The sequence below is a fragment of the Pipra filicauda genome, unplaced genomic scaffold, assembly GCF_003945595.2.
Source record: "Pipra filicauda isolate LSUMZ 115617 unplaced genomic scaffold, ASM394559v2 scaffold52_size3558583_pilon, whole genome shotgun sequence".
In the NCBI taxonomy this organism is placed as follows: Eukaryota; Metazoa; Chordata; class Aves; order Passeriformes; family Pipridae; genus Pipra; species Pipra filicauda.
The window spans coordinates 672263-688356 of record NW_024104676.1 but is presented as its reverse complement, the minus strand read 5'-3'; the positions used below and the strand labels follow the sequence as shown (position 1 = coordinate 688356).

Here is a 16094-nt window from a genome sequence, read left to right as displayed (position 1 = left end):
TCTCAAGTGTGTAAAGCAGTTTGTTAGAAACAACACACTGAAATATCAAAGAACCTGTGTGAACCTGCACTGCCTAAAATAGACCCTGGAGATTGAAGTAGATCAATGAGTGTTTATTTTCACTGTATGTTCTGTTTGATCAGATTAATTTGAAATTCTAACTAATGACTGGAAATCAGGGTAATGGTCAATTAATACAGTAAAGCTGTAGTGACCCTTAATAAAATGAGAAAAGAGCAGAGCCACCATTACAAAAGGAACCCATATCTTCTCTGCCCTACTGATTAACTCCAGTGCTTAGCCAGGCAATGCAGGCTGACTTGACCAAAGCTGAAGGAATCTCCCTGAGAGTCTCTCTCTCCAACTCTGAACCTCTTCCCCTCTCCAGGTGTTAAAACTAATAAGTGCACAGAAGGCCGTGATGGGTTTTTCAGATTCACTGTCAGCCCGGTAAAGGCAGTAGATCTGCTCAGAAAAATTAGCCAGGACAGCAGCTTGTCTTACGTTAGGATTTGGCAAAGCTTCAACTTGTCAGAATCGTTTCCACCCATGTAGACTTTGCCTCCTTGGATGTTTGTGGTGTTGTCAATTGCTTTTTAGCTCTTTGGGCTCCTTTTGCTACTTTTAAAAATGCAAGCCATTCTTATACAGATTCACATGATATCTTCTATTGTGTCTGTAAGGCGTTCTTTGACTTCCGTGTAATGCCAGCATGCCATAGGGGATATCCCAGGTACTTTATCAGGACTCTGGTATTATTTACACTATGTGTGTGATGTATGTTTTAGTAGACAAGTAAATCAATGGTGACATGCAAAATTGTTGTACAATTCTCTCTCTCATATAGCGTTATGTGTTAAAGGTTCCCAGTGGCTGCCCTCGCAGACCATGTTCAAAACAGATGAACTTGTTTCTGTAGTTTGTATGTTGTGCATATGCAGCTCTTGTTTGAAATGGGCCATGTAGCTGTTCTTGTAGCTGTAGTGCTCTACAGGCATGAGAGAAGCAGGATTTATGGGGTGTGGGAGAACTTCTTAATTAGGCTGAGTGATTTAGCTGGGGAGGAAATATGTTATGCCTTCCATGCTGAAAGGAAAAGTCCAATGGCAGAGTCTCCACGTGCTTGTCCACTATATATTTTGGAGTCCCTAACGCCTCTGAGGTGTTAGAGCCTTACAATCCATCATTCCATTCAGGAGAGAAGTTAAGAGGAAAAGCAGCTGTGGAAGCTTTGCGTTTTCTAGTTCTTGCCAGGACACAAATCCCTGGATTTGAGTATGCTCATAAGTTTTTCATGCTGATAGCAGTTGCATAAAAAACTATATGTATTGCAGTTGTCAATATTGCTACTTCAGAGTCACTTTAAGGATGATATAATTGCATTGCCAAAGAAAATGGAAGTAAATAGATGCTGCAAAATTACTTAATTCCTTTTAGAGGCATATTGTCTTGTAACAGCAACATGGGAAAAAGAAAAAAAATGTAGCAAGGGCCCTTTAATTAAGCCACTGTGATCTTCTTGCTTTTGAATTATTCAAGAGGGAGCCTTAGGCTTGAGGCAAAGTTTCTTTTGGTGCATTTATTTCTGTGCCAGTAACAGTATAAAAAGAAATTAAAAATTTGGAGGAAAGTTCATAGAATTGACTTAAAAATACCACTAATTGTCCAAAATAACAACGTCTTTATTTTAGCTGTGTGATTTTTTTTCTTTAGTATGCTCTTGATTACTTTGCTCCCATTATGTTATTTTCTGCTCCCCTTTGCTTAGTGTTGCATGCTGTATTTTGTAAAAATATTTAAGTGAGATAAGGCCTTTCGATACGAAGAAGTAAACAGTTTCTGCTAGACTGTGCTGACTCCTGAAGATCTGAATCTGAAAGGCAGGATATCATATTTATCCCAAAGATTGGTCTGAAGACTGGGCAAGTTCTGCATTTCTTAGTAGAAGTTTTTTTACAGTAAGTTTTTGTTTAAAACTTGAAGTTGCAAAATCCTTAAATAATAAGTAACTGAAGCAGTCTTTAGGGGTAGCTTTCAAAAGATTATCGTCTGCAGGGTGCACAGCTCTGAGTGTATTTTAAGTGATTGATTCGTAAATATTTCTTAATAAAATAACACAGTGGGAAAAGCAGTATTCTTCTGGGTGATGGCTTCAGTGCTTTTCTCATGTAGTTTTAGCTTTGCCTCACTGCATCGCTCAGGCCGTACCATCCCGAAACTTGTGTGTCTGTGCAGGTGAGTCATGTACGTGTAGTTGTGGAGAATTATTTGAAGATTTTAATCTAGCAACCTTCCTGATAACCTGTGCAACAGAATAAAATGGTACCAAGAGAAAAATTCCTTGAATTTACTGAACTTGGCAGAGCATTTATTGGAGAGAAGTGTAGACCAGCCTGAATGCTATAGTGAGCTTGGGAATTCAGAGATTTTATGTGGGGAGGCAAAGCAGACTGGCAGAACCAAGTAGCAACCACGGCTGCTTGCTGTTTGGAGACCCAAACTAAACCATTTAAAGAGGAATATTTATCTGAGGGATTGACAGGACAGGGAGCTAAGGCACTGTGCTAAGGGAAGACAGCTGCATGCGGTGGCAATGCTTCATATGCTGCTCTGAGTTGCTTTGTGTAAAGCCTGCAAAGAAGGCACTAGGAAGACTCCTTTCGGAAGCTTGGTTGCATGGAAAACAGAGGCATTCTTTTGCCTTTGCCCTGAAGAGGGAACAAAACCCTTTGTTTTGTTGTTATTTATCTATTTGCATCTCAGAGAAAGAGACTAGAAACTTGATTTTAAGCCCTAGAAAGAACAGGCATTTGTTTTAAAGATATTGCATTCTTGATGACAGGGAAGAACACGATACTTTGGTTGATTTAAGCTAAAAGAGAGTTCTGTGGTTGGGATTTTTTTTTGCTTTCTCTTAGGACAAAGCAAACTTGGAGTTGGGACAAGAATATTCTAATGAGCAATTGTATTTATTTTTCCTTTTCAGCATACAAGAATTTCTTGATGTGAGCCTTAAGACCAACACTTGCTTTAAATCAGAAAATTCTCATGAAGCCAAATATCTTTATGAACTGGTGTCTTCTAATTAATTCACATCAGTCAGTCCATTATATCATACTACATGTAACAAGCCCCCATATATGTATTTTATTCAGTCACATACACTTGCATAGGTAAACGTAAGATATCACTATCCTCATAAAAAGGATAAAAAGGAAAGATTATAAGGTGATGTTTGAAAACACAATGGTGTTAAGTGAAGAAAATGAGCTATAGGGTTTGTTTTTTAAAAAATCTTTGACTTCTATGGTAGCATGTAATAGTAAAAAAACAAATGAAAAATAAAGTTCAACATGATTTATTAAGTCTTTTCATGTCTGTACAGAAGAATCGTGTTACAGTAGAAATATTTTAACTGGCTCAGAGGTAAAAATAAAGAGATAATATGTTTTCTAGGCAATACACGTTTAGAAATAAAAACATTCAGTTAATTTTGCCCTTCTGTTTGCCCTTGTGTTTAATTTCTTATAAACCTATACAGAAAGTGAAGGGGTTCTTGTACCTTAGCTTGATGCAGAAAGCTGGGGACAGTTTGTGTAAATCCCTTTAAAGTAATTTTAAAGCAGCTTTTAATGTGACAAGTGTTTAAGTGAATTATGTTGATAGACAGGTTTCATTAATTAAAGTGATGTCATTTGGTGCCTTAAACAGTTGTCCTGATTGGAGACAGTGTAATTGAAGGTCAACACGTGGTCAGCTTTACTTTGAAAGTAACCACTGTGCTCCTTTTAAAAGGGTGATGTCAGTCCTTTTCACATTTGAGTGTGTTAGTGAGCAAAGGAGGGGTGTTTATTGCAATTTCTTGCCCTGACAATGGTGCTTACTATGTTTGGAGCCAAGGCACTTTGCTAGGGACTTTCCAGTGAAGAGTCTGATTGCCAGAGACATTTGGCCTTGTGGTGTCACCTTCAGCAGAAGTGCTGAAATCTGTCCTTACCCGAAACCTTAAAAAAAATGCAAAATAGTTGCAAAAAGAGTACCTCTGAACACTACATGTTGGGTTTTCTTTCCTACTTGGGCCCACTTTTCGCCACCAGTGGCTGAAGGAGAGGGAGAGAGGGAACGTGCCTGCTCCTTCCAGGGCTCTCCCGGTGCCCAGGGATGGATGGCACCCATCTGCCCTCAGTATGGTCAAAGGAGCAGGTAAAACAGGATGGATGTTGTGTTCAGGACACTTTCAGCTGTAAAGATGAAACTCAAGAGGTTTGTAATCTCCCGGCAGATATTACTTCTGCCTGGGTGTAGGGCAGCAACCTGCTGAGGGGAGATAACCAGCAAGATAACTGGGCAACCCCACCACTAACCTCTATTGTCTTACGTGCCTACCACAATAAAATGATTATTAATATTCTTAACCACTCTGACAGATAAAGATAACCTCTCTTTGAGGTTAATTTGGCAGCTATCTAGGGCTTTTAATGAAGGCGCTGCAAGCAAAGTGGTTTCTTGGCAGCTCCCTACTGGTGTCACGCAGAGTTTGGGGGAACTGAGCCCCCCCCGCCTTCCCCTCCTCCCCAGGTTGCATTTGAAGTTGTCTTTCTTGTGGGACCCTGAGGTATAGTTAAAGATACTGGCAAAAAGTCCTTTAGAAACACTTAGATTGGGGCCTTTTGACAGGAGAGTGATGTTTTAAGCTATTTTTGCTGGCAGAACAATCTGTAATCTTTAACGCTCATCAGTTTTACACTAGACTCTTTGTAGATGTGATGGTACATCCTAAATTCAGTTCAGAGCTGTCAACAAACTCCAGTTGAGGCCCTTTGCCAGTGTCTTAGGTTTAGCCCTTTATCTATTGCTATCAACTTCTTCCATATGAAGTTGATGTTAAACTGGCATTCATCTTGCTGAAGGTAGTGATGATTGAAATAGACTTATATATTTGCATTTCTAGTTACTTGTACTTTGCTCTAAAGTCTTGTTTATTTTAAAAATAACTGCCCTGAGTTTCAGCCTTCAAAAGTGATTTTATAATGAAAAATGTCGGTATAGAAAAAGTTGCCCAAGAGTAACAATTGGTCTTTGACTACATGCAGGAGAGTGCTCTACCACGATCACCCTTTTGATAACCTTACTCTCCATGGACTGTCACTACAGTATTAATTACCTTCCAGAGATTTAATTCCTTTTATATTTCTGTTTTGGAAAGCATTGGTAAACATATCATAACGAAGCATCTATTTCAATAGACATGTAGTAGATGCCTCTGCAAGTGCCAGGGGTTTTAAAGTTAGCTTTGAAGTTGAAGAACTGAGCTGGGAATTCCTGCCTGACTTGTAGAGATATATCTTTCATGATGTGTAACTGAGAACAGGTAAATAATTATCTATGGTGCAGGTCCTTAGAGTACTTGGCATAAAATAGTTTAATTATTTTAAGAGCTGTGTTTGAAAACAAAGCAGTCATGCAGCAATTGACTGGAGAACTAGGAAAATGATTTGCCCCCTTTCATTTTCTCTTTTTCCCTTCAGATAAAAAGATTTTGATGAAGAGGCGGCTGGTAGCTGGGTTGTGGTGTGTGGGGATTTTTTTATTGTTGTTTTTTGTTTTTTTTTCCTTTAACTATTCTTTGCCAAAGACACATCCCTTTTACTGAAGAACATACTTGTTTCTACAAGGTTTCTTCTTAGATAAGAATGGTAAGACTTATCTGATGTGGTTGAAATAACCTAAAGTGCAAAATTATTTCATGTTAATTAAAACCAAGGTAATAAGAGTTGGAAGATTCTTCAAATACTTTAGGCTATGTATATGTTTTCCAATGCATCTCTTTCTGAGTGTGCAATTGAATTTATTTCCAAAAGAATGCTCAGCATTTGAAAGTACAAGTAACTTTTTCTTGAAAATATAACAAACTGTTCTTGCTTTTGCCATCAGAGGTTGGTCCAGGTGCAGGGCTTTGCATCCTTCTACAAGTGGCATATTTTGAAATAAGCAAGATAACTCTTAGAAAGAACAGCCAAACTCAAGAGAAGGGGAAGAAATGTTCTTGTATTTAGTTTATTAGCAAGAGACAATCTCTCTTACTTTATATTTTGGCTTCTCATCTTGTGTTGAGGTCTGTGTTGTTCATCCTTTTTAGAAGCAAGGACTCTCACTGTCCCCTCCAAGGAGTCATGATGTTAAAAAATGAATGTATATTAAGATTGGACCAAGAGGTCAGCCTTTGGATTATATTAGAATCTTCACAATCTCTTAATTAGAAATAATAAAGTTTACATTTCCTATCTATTTGTATGAGTTCAGGACCTAAGATTTCAAGAAAACTACGTATTACTACAAGATGCATAATAATTCGCTACAGTTTTCCACTCTGAATTTTCATATGGAGACTAAGATCTTTTTAACAGATAGAAGTGCAAATGGACTAACAGATCAGGGACATGATGAAAAAATATGCTGTGGCTCTGATCCAGAATTTTTTTATTTTCCTGATCAGAAAAGATTCCTGACCAGATCAGTGGGCTTTACATTGACCTCAGATGCACTGGCGAAATAAAATTAATAATTCCTAATGTCACAAGAATGAGAGAATATATGCAAACGTGGACTGCAAGGCCGTGACGGAGCCCCTACAGCACAACTACAGTGTAGACTCAGTGCAGTTTGGGATACATGGAAGTGGCCTTGAATACTTGAAAGGTTGGTGGGTTTACTCCTGTTGCTGCCATTGGCAAGAAATGTGTGGAGCCAAAGCAAAGCAGCAAAGTTGTCTTTCCCTCGAGCCTCTGAGCAGTCAGGGCAGTAGAAACACCATCTGCAGTCCCTACAGGTGGTTAATCCCACCTGTAATACAGGGTGTATGTCACAGCCGTTGACTCCGGGTAATTTCTAGTAATTATCATAGTGGAGGCAGTTTCCAAGAATGAAGTGTGCATAGAGGAAATGGACAAAAAAGGGCACCAGCACTACAGACAGTGAGAACTGAGGAGAAAATAACACCTTTTAAATTCTGATTCACTGGGTATCTGTTCTGCTTGAATAAGCAAGGATATATATTTGAATCGAAATTACAATATTTAATTTTTAATCAAGTAATCAATAAACTGTGGGTTAATTTTGTTCATACCTATCTTAGAGTGGCATATGTTTTAAGTATTATTAACAGTTATATACCTGATTCACCTGATAAGACTATTGCAATGTAGATTCAGTAGCTATAAATTGTAAGAGAAAAGTGTTAAGCATACTTGCCTAGAAGAGGAAGAGAAGGAATTTTTCTGTAGGCCTTTTTCATGCAATCAGAGTTTCAAGACCTGATTTCCCTGACAAAGGCACTAACAAATAAGGAGTATGGCATACATGAAGGAATAGAATAGCTTTCCGTACACTGAGGTCTAATGAAAGATAAATGAGACCGGTTAGAAGTTACTCGATTTATTCATTGGGAGTGAAGCTTAAAAGCATTCTATGTTTAGTAATGCTGTCTATTTGGTTAGGCAGCTGGAAATCTGGTTTTTTGGATGCGAATAAAAAAGTCATGCTTCAGGACAAAACATGAAAGCAAATTATTATTATGCCTACTGAGAGAAGTTTCAGCACTTTACATAAAAACAAACAAGCTTCCCACACACACATACACTTTAAAGATCTGTATGTGAACAGTAAATTGCTGCCAAGGAAAGTGCATGTTTTTATTTTAGTTGATATATTTTAATTGGATTTTAAGTGGCTCATGAATAAACTGCCTGACATTAATATATTGTCTCTCAGTAAGTATGCAAACATCTGAGCTGCTTAGTGATGAGATTGATGGGCATTATTGAAAAACTGATTAAACCTCTCTTCTGCACTCTTCTCCCCTTCCTTTTCTATGTGTGATTGTGATTTCTAATTTGAGAGTAATTTCCCACCATTTTCTGTTGCCTTTTGATAAAATAGTTTTCTTGTTTATGCTGTTTGAAAATTTCACTATTTTCTACTGTTTTTCCAGAGATGCTCTGTTTTTTTTTCAAGCAGTACCCTGGATGTAATGTCTACTTTATATGCTTGTGTGGAGTGTTGGGGAGAAGGGAAGAAAGAAGGGCATCTGTCCTGCTCTCATTCTCCACTGCGTACGCTAAGCATCCTGGCAAAAACAACTCTCTCTTTTCTGCTGAACAGAAGTGGTAGCCCCACTAAGAAGGTGCCCTCCAGCCCTAAGGAGGCCTGAGAAGCATGTCAGATGACCATACCGAGTGGCATTACAGGGGTGCAGCTCTTTGCTATCTAGGTCTAAGTTATTTAATAATGTGAAGGGTGGTTCCACAGCTTAATGGGCTGTTAGCTAAATAACCACAGGTAGCCCTGTGAATATGCACAGCCACTCCCCTTCTCCTTTAATTATCCGGTTTTATCATGTTTCCCCATCTACGCCTCTACTCTGCTTTTGAAGCCAGTTTTCTTACCCAGATGCCTCCATCTCATCCCTCACGCTGCTGCTTCTGCAGGAGATGCAGGTGCATGTGTGGACAGATGAGAGCTGCCGAATGTGCACAGGGCTGTTGCCTTTTTCTGAAGCAGAAAACTTTAGAAAACAGTTGCTGCTGACAGGCTACCTAGTGGTTTTGCTAAATGTTGGAGGGGTTGACATTTCATGTAAAAGAATGGGAAAAATATAAATGGTAGCTTTTTCCCGTGCTCATGAATAATCCCATTGATGTTCCACTGAATAGTCAAAGAACAGGAGCTAGCAAATTCAGATTACTGCATATTTATATTATTAATTCCTCCATTATTCTGCTAAGAAACAAAGCACAGTTTCTCTGAAACTAAGAGAGAATGCAGAATTGGTTTTCACTTAATTGGCTCTTTTGAAACAAGCCTCTTTGAGAAGCAGGATGTTGTTAGTCCACTGTGTAAAGACAGTGTAACAATACACCTAACACAGAATCCAGAAACAGCTGTATGCAGGGGGCTGTATTGGAGGGGTGAAAATAGCATAGTAGTTTTCAAGAAGAAATGAGGATTTATACAAACACAGCTTTACCAAGAAGTCTGCACTAGCAGATAAAATTAGTCAGTCATTGAAAAATTAATGTCAAAATGTCCAGTGGAAATAATCATTGTCTCACAAAAACATAGGTTGACTTTCATTTGAAGTCTGTTTTGATAGCCAGGGTCTTCATTCTGTACTTAGAAAGCTAATAAAGAGTAAGAATAGTGTTCACTGAGCATGAAAAATACAAGATTGGACTTAAAAATTGAAATGTAGTCAGTAACATATACTGGAGTTTGCTTTCCATTTCTTAACACCAGTGTAAGTTTTAAATACTTTCAAAAGTGTTTGTAATTGTGTTAAGTATTTGTAAGACTCGTTTACCTGAAGATGGTGTCATATGAATGTAACAGAGTACAAATTGTCTTCACCTTTAATTGTTTCTGATGTTGGAAAAGGTTCAAGTTTATAAGTGAGACAGTTCTGTGAGGTGTTAGTCTTGCAGTTGCTGTCTGTTGAAATTTTATCAAGATTCTCATTACTGCTTAAATTCAGTCTAATAGTGTGGGAAAGTAGCTGCTAAGACTCTTCAAATAGCTGTGAAGTATAAGATTTTAAGAAAAAAAAGAGAGTCGTGGTGCTCGTCAAGGCAATTGGTACCTGAAGGAAACAGTGTCAGGACAGATATTCTGTTCAGAAGAAAATAGTGGAAGGGAGTCCTTTACTGTGCAACAGCTTCATCCTCGACATTGTTGAATTGCTCATGTTTTGGTTTGAGTTTCTAAAAACAACTACAGCATACAAAACAGCACTGCAGCATTTCCCAAACACAGTCTACCCACATGACAAGAGTCTTTCAGTTTTACTTCCATGCTGACTTAAGTTTTGACTCAGGAGGGCATTTGTAAACATTTCTTAGTCCATTCCTGTTTGACATTTCAGCATATATATAAATAATTTGCACAAGGCCTTTAAACCTCAGAGTTTGCAAAGCAGAGGGAGGTTAAAGTGGTGATGATTATATGATACACACAAGTGGACATTTCTTTAAGGATCAAGATCTTATGCAAAGCACTGTTTTCAATTCTTACATAATCTGATTCCCATTTGCAGTTTTGGCTTTAATTTCAACAGCTACATGGTAGTCTTCTTTTTACAGTCCTGAAACAGAGAACCACCAAGGCCACTATTTCATCAGATTGTATCTGTTATTGCTAAATGCAAAACCTTTGCTGCTACATTTGGGATTTTATATTAGAAAGGAAAATCAGTAAAGCAAGAATGTATTTATTAAGTAATTTTATGGGGAGGATCACTTAAACCATTAAATTTAGAACTTATGTAAGTAGATAACTGTGTAGTTCTTCTCTTGTTCACCTCAAAGCGACAAAAAACAAGATTAAAACAACAGATATCATCACAAAGGGAAGGGCTTACAGACTGCTGGAGAACATGTAAATACTGATGTAGATGCACGAGCAATTTGCTTCAATTTCCACAAAACCTACCTTTTCTTTGAGGTGTGTAAAATTAACTAGGAGCTCACATGTCAAGCAATTGGACATTCCATGGCAGTAGCAAAAGAACATTTAAAATACCAATTTAAAAAGTTACCAAGCTTTTACAGGTGAAGAGTAACTTTCTGTGAATACTTTCAGTATTTTCTATTAACTTATTTTGTGGTTTAATAGCTAACTCTGCTCCCATCCCTTTTGTCTTATCACAGTCTTACCTCGGTAGTATTACCCTAAAATCCTTTCTCAGAGGGATCAGCTAGTCCTTGACCCACTGCAGTTACAAGTGGCAGAGCCAGGGGCAAATCTCTGCCTGAAAAGTTTGAGAGAGTAGCTCTGAACTGCTGGGAAGCAGGTGAACTGGCTCCAGGTGTTGTGAAAGCCTGTGCCCCCAAGTCATGGGTACTATGCACAGGGATGGTTTTAGCAAGCAGAAACATCTTACAAACTCATGACAAACACTTATTCCTCTGAACAGCCCATTCCTTAGCGTTGTTCTGGATAATAAAGCGAAGCAAAATGCTTGGTTGAGTTTTACAAAGATGCAGGTATTGTCTTGGTAAGAGTTCTCTGGTAAGGCATATGGCTCCTTGGAAGTTCATTTCAATGTGAAAAAGCATATATGAAAAAAACCCCTAATCATAAATACTAGTTTATCTTCATGGAGATAAAATCTTTCAGAAAATAACCTTGACTTGGAAAGGCATCTCAACCCGACTTGCATTTTTTGAACCTGTTGCAGTACCATACTGCAAAGGATGAGGCAAATATCTAGTACAGTTTCATGTTCAGTGATCTGTTTGTTAAAGTAATTTCTTCTTGTTGCTTAAGAAAAAGTACATCTTTTAAGTCTATGTTAATACTCCAAGGCTTTCAAAACACTTAACAAATCTGGCATTTGCAGGCTGGTAATATGTTTTGCATAATATCAATAGCCTCTCTTTGTGGCCCATGGGAAAAAGAAATCCTTTTCTTCTTTGTGGTGCATTCATACAGTCGCTCTGTCCAAGATGGTTGCAAGTGGAAACACTTTTTGTCTTTTGAAATCTTAATTCCAGCAGCTCTGGTGTTTTGATGAAGCTTATATATCTAGCCTAAAAGGTTTTACAAAACTTACCTGCATTTTAGTGGGCGAGTCAGTTGTATTTTTTGTAATTTTATGGAGGTTGTGCTGGAATATATTCAAGCAAATGCAAGAAATGCTGTTTGATCTCTTCAGATGGTTAAATTGTGATTCCTGTTAGTGCTGCTTTGGCTTGGTGCACCCTGTTTCCTAGTCAACTGAGGATGAAGTTGGAGGAGCTGGCAAGGCTATGATATTTACATAATGCCTTTTTTTCCTGTGAACCCTGAATGTGGATGGAAACAGCCTCTAATCTTCTTAGTGATCTAAGCAAAGATTGAATGCTTTGGGTCAAGCTGGGGTTTTGGATAGGCTCAGTTAGGAAAAAAAAAATTTAAAAATCCTAGCTCTTCGCAATTATTGGAAATGGAAATATTTACAGACTGAACTAGTTAATGTTAATGTTTCACTAGTTGATAATATTTTTGTTATTTCACCAGTTTGCAAAGACCACATAATCTGTTTTGAGCCATACTTTTTGAGACTTCTTGGAAACAGAACAAACAGCCCTTGTGTTAAGCTCTGGGCACTGTTCACATTCATTCCCCTTAGGTTAGTTTTAAGTTGTATCATGAGGGATGAAAAGGCAAGTGTCAGAATAAGCAGCATACAGAGGCTTCCTTTCCTCGATGAACTCAAAATGACTGGAAAAGACTGCAGATCTGATTTTAATCCTTCTTGCACCACAACTGCTATGACATGGTAAGAGGAGGAGTTTATTAGGTGGCTGTCCTTTCACATCTCAGTTATTAAAACATTCTGACTGGGATTTTTGTGTGTGTTACAGTAACATAGCTTTTCAAACACTACTACCATAAAATTAAAGATTTAAAATCTTTTTTAAAGTGGACAAATATCCTGAACTCAGGCTAGAAGTGACATTTCATGCTTGATTTGCCTTGCCTGCCTGGATTTTGTGGTATTTTTTCATGCAGAAGTTATAGCTTGTCAGGCCTTCTGAACAACATGAAACTACAATATATTACAATGAAAGGGGGGGAAATCAGTCTGTCCTATTTACATTTTCCTTTTTCTTCAGGCTTACCTTCCCCAATCAAAAAAATTCATGTAAAGTTGCTTGACTTAATATTACCATGAGGAGTTGTATTATGTAATGCATCTTCACATAATATAAGATCACTCAGAGACTGATTTTTCAGAACATGAAAGTTAGTAGGAGCTGCTGGCCCTCTTTTAATACCTACAGCATAACGTTTGCAAACCAAATGGTCAGCTTTTTATGTGGTTGCTTTTGTAACTAAGTTCAGCAACAGGCTTTTTTTTTTTTTGCTTTACTTTGTGTTCAATAATAGAATCAAGATTATATCCATCTCCTGCTTGAACTTGTCACCACCGCATTTCATTAACTTTCTCAATATTTGATGCAAATTGTTTCTAATTAACATGCTTCTGAATAAAGAAAAGAAGCATTCTTAAAAACCTGTGTGCAATCTGTATAATAATAAAATTTATTCTCAGCTATGAAGACTTATACCATTTTATGACCTTTTTTGAAATTGCTTTTGCTATTATTATTATTATTATTATTATTATTATTATTATTATTATTATTATTATTGTAAGTGGTGTATTTTAGAATTAAACCTTTTATCTGTACAATAATTAATAACCAGAAATAGCCTACTGAAAACATAGTAAGGCAGGTAAGGACACAATTCATTATTGAGAAAAAGGAACACAAATTAACCATACTCAGAATTTTATCTTTTAAATATTCTAATATTTTCATTAAGTTAAGGGAAATATTTAATAGATTCTCTCTTTGTGGTATGTGTTGTTATTGTTGCACACATTGGAGGTGCATCTGTTTTGGTTTTTCTCCCTTTATGCACAAAGGAGTTGATCTGATATGTTAAAAAGGAAAAAAAGAAAAGAAAAACAAAAAAGGGGAGGAGAAAAAAGAAGAAGAAAGAAAAAAAAGGAAAGGGTGATTTGGTTTGGTTTGGTTTTTCTGTCTACTATGTTCATGTGATTATCCAGAAAGAAATTTGAAGACTGTAAGAAAATTTTGCCCATCCATTATGAAACAGCATAAAATTTGAAAGGGAGGCAATTTCTTGAGCATCTGCCTTGCATTCCCTACATATAAGGAAAGTATATAGCAAGGGATGAAGATATACACACACATATATAAACTTTCCTTATATATATTCTCTTTTACAACTTAAAGAAGAGAGAGAGAGAGAGATGTACATGTAATAATCAGAACAGGACATTGCAGGAGTCCAAATTGTGCTTGTAAAAATTTATCAAAGGAGTTGACCAAATCTGACCACTGAACTCTGCACTGCTATTCTAATGGGAAGAAATAAAAGACAGCAAGAGACCTATGACCTCAGAAAGCAACTTGTCAGTGAGATTGAACCGATCTAAGTCTGGCTGTAGTCAAACACAATTGTTCAGCCCTTCCTCCCTTTTCCCACCAGTGCATTCTCCTTGCTCCTTTTTGCCTGCACTACAAGTGTATCTGTGCCATGAAGAATAATTGTCTCCTGCTCCATTTCCTTCACATTGTTAATTTTTGTCCAAATGAGTAATCCTTTCTGAATTAGGGCATGAACTCTGGTGCCTGCATAAGGGCATTGGTGGATGCTTACAGCTAGAGGCCACAGGACCTCACCTTTTAGTGGCAGTATGGATTTAAGTCAAATGGAAAGCAATATGGAAAAACAGCCTGGGCTTTACATGCATTGTGCCCTTTGTAACCACAGCGTTCACTGTAATAACAGGAGAGATTTAGACAAGTATGCCACTTGGCTAATTGAGGGCTCTTCTGCTAAAGAGGCTTTTGTCTCAAGCTTTAGTTCTGGAGATTTGAATGTAGCCACCCTCAGGTTTTGGCTTGTTCTTGGTTTTAGCTCTATAGCTATACCTACAGCTATATATATAATAAATAACTACTACAAAACCACAGGAACAAGACAAATTTTAGGACCTTGGTAAAGATTTTCTTTTATTTTAATATATAGACCAGTATGATGTATGATATATGATATGGGTACTCCAGTTTTGGTTTTGGGTTGTTGGGTTTTTTTAAAGTGTTTAGGGAACAAATTATTTTATTTATTTTATTCCAGCTGTTTCCAGCTGAGATTTCCATGTTGAAACTTGCAGGTGATGGATTTGACTTAGGGAAAAAAAATATTACAACTATTAGTATCTGTGCTGAGCTATTCTACAGTAATAGAAGCTGGATGTTCCTGAAACAGAATGTTGCTAATAACATTCGGGTTCTCTGTCTGAAATGTAATGGCCTGTCTCAGTGAAACTCTTGTCGGAAATGGGAGCTGCATGATTTACTCTAAAAGCAATTCTGGACTGAGTGCTTATCAGTAATGGTGAATGATTATTAGTGACTTCAGTAGGCTTTCAGAGTTTTACACGTTTAGCAGGTTTGGGGGGTTTTTTTGGTAATGAAAAGGCAATGTCTTGGTTTTCAGAGTTTTCCAGAATGTGATCAACCAGTCCCCTTACCATCCCTACAGAGCTCTTCTCATAAAATAAATAAGAATGAAGGTTTAGAAAATACATCCCAATTTCTGACTAAACTGAAATGTCTCATGGATGCTTGTGCCCTTGATATTCCGTTGCATTCACTTTTATGTTTTCTCATGCTCTGTAGCATTAATGAAAGTAATGGGGCATTGTTTTGATATTGTTATTTATTTGTCTCCCTAGTTGTGTGCTGCCCACCTGCCAACCCGATCAGAGGCTCCAAACCACTATCAAGCAGTATGTCGGGCTCTGTTTGCTGAAACAATGGAGCTGTACACTTTCTTGGCCAAAATTAAAAGTGCAAAAGAGGTAAGCAGTCTGTGAAGATTATCTGCTTTTGAGCTCATCCCTGTGTGAATTCAGCTTACGAAATCACTTCAGTACCCAGCTAGCAGGGAATGTCAGATGCTTGAAGAAATGACCTGTAGTGTTTAGGGAGAGCAGTTCTTCAGCTGAGATTTTCTTTTTCGTTTTGGCCTTTAACCATTTACAAATGTCTTGTAGAATTTGTTATTGATTGTGACTAGTCTATTTAGGAGTAAAACAGAAGATTTTCTTGGAGATTAAAACATTGCATACATGTACCCATTCCTACATGCATGTATGCAATGTATTTGAGTCTAAAAGCTTCTCTGGTGTTTCAGGGATGTTGTGAAGTGTCAGAGCTTTGCTTGTTCTTCCTCATCTCTTTCTCACGAGGGAATTCTCTTTGCTGAGAATTGTCTGAAATTCTTCTTGCTCGTATTTTGTCCCCAGTCAGCAGTTTCTCTTCTGCTGTATGATTTGGTTGTTGTCTGTCACATTGGTTTCACTGCAGAGCCAACTTTAAAAATAGAAAAATTTTCGCCTGCAGGTCACAATGCTTATGTTCACTGCCTGTTTGGCTGTTATTGTTGGCTGAAAGGCCATTCTATGAACCACTGCAATTAGATGATCTGGCTGAAGAGTGACTTTAAAGATGATATTT

The 16094-nt window shown here is 37.6% G+C and overlaps 1 protein-coding gene across 1 annotated transcript in view; it reads left to right on the top strand.

Annotated features, from left to right (window-relative positions):
• Positions 1 to 16094, top strand: part of SPIRE1 (spire type actin nucleation factor 1) — a 127278-nt gene that overhangs the window by 62515 nt on the left and 48669 nt on the right. The window contains 1 exon segment of the mRNA XM_027742965.2: positions 15311 to 15436. Coding sequence (XP_027598766.1) covers positions 15311 to 15436 — 126 coding nt within the window.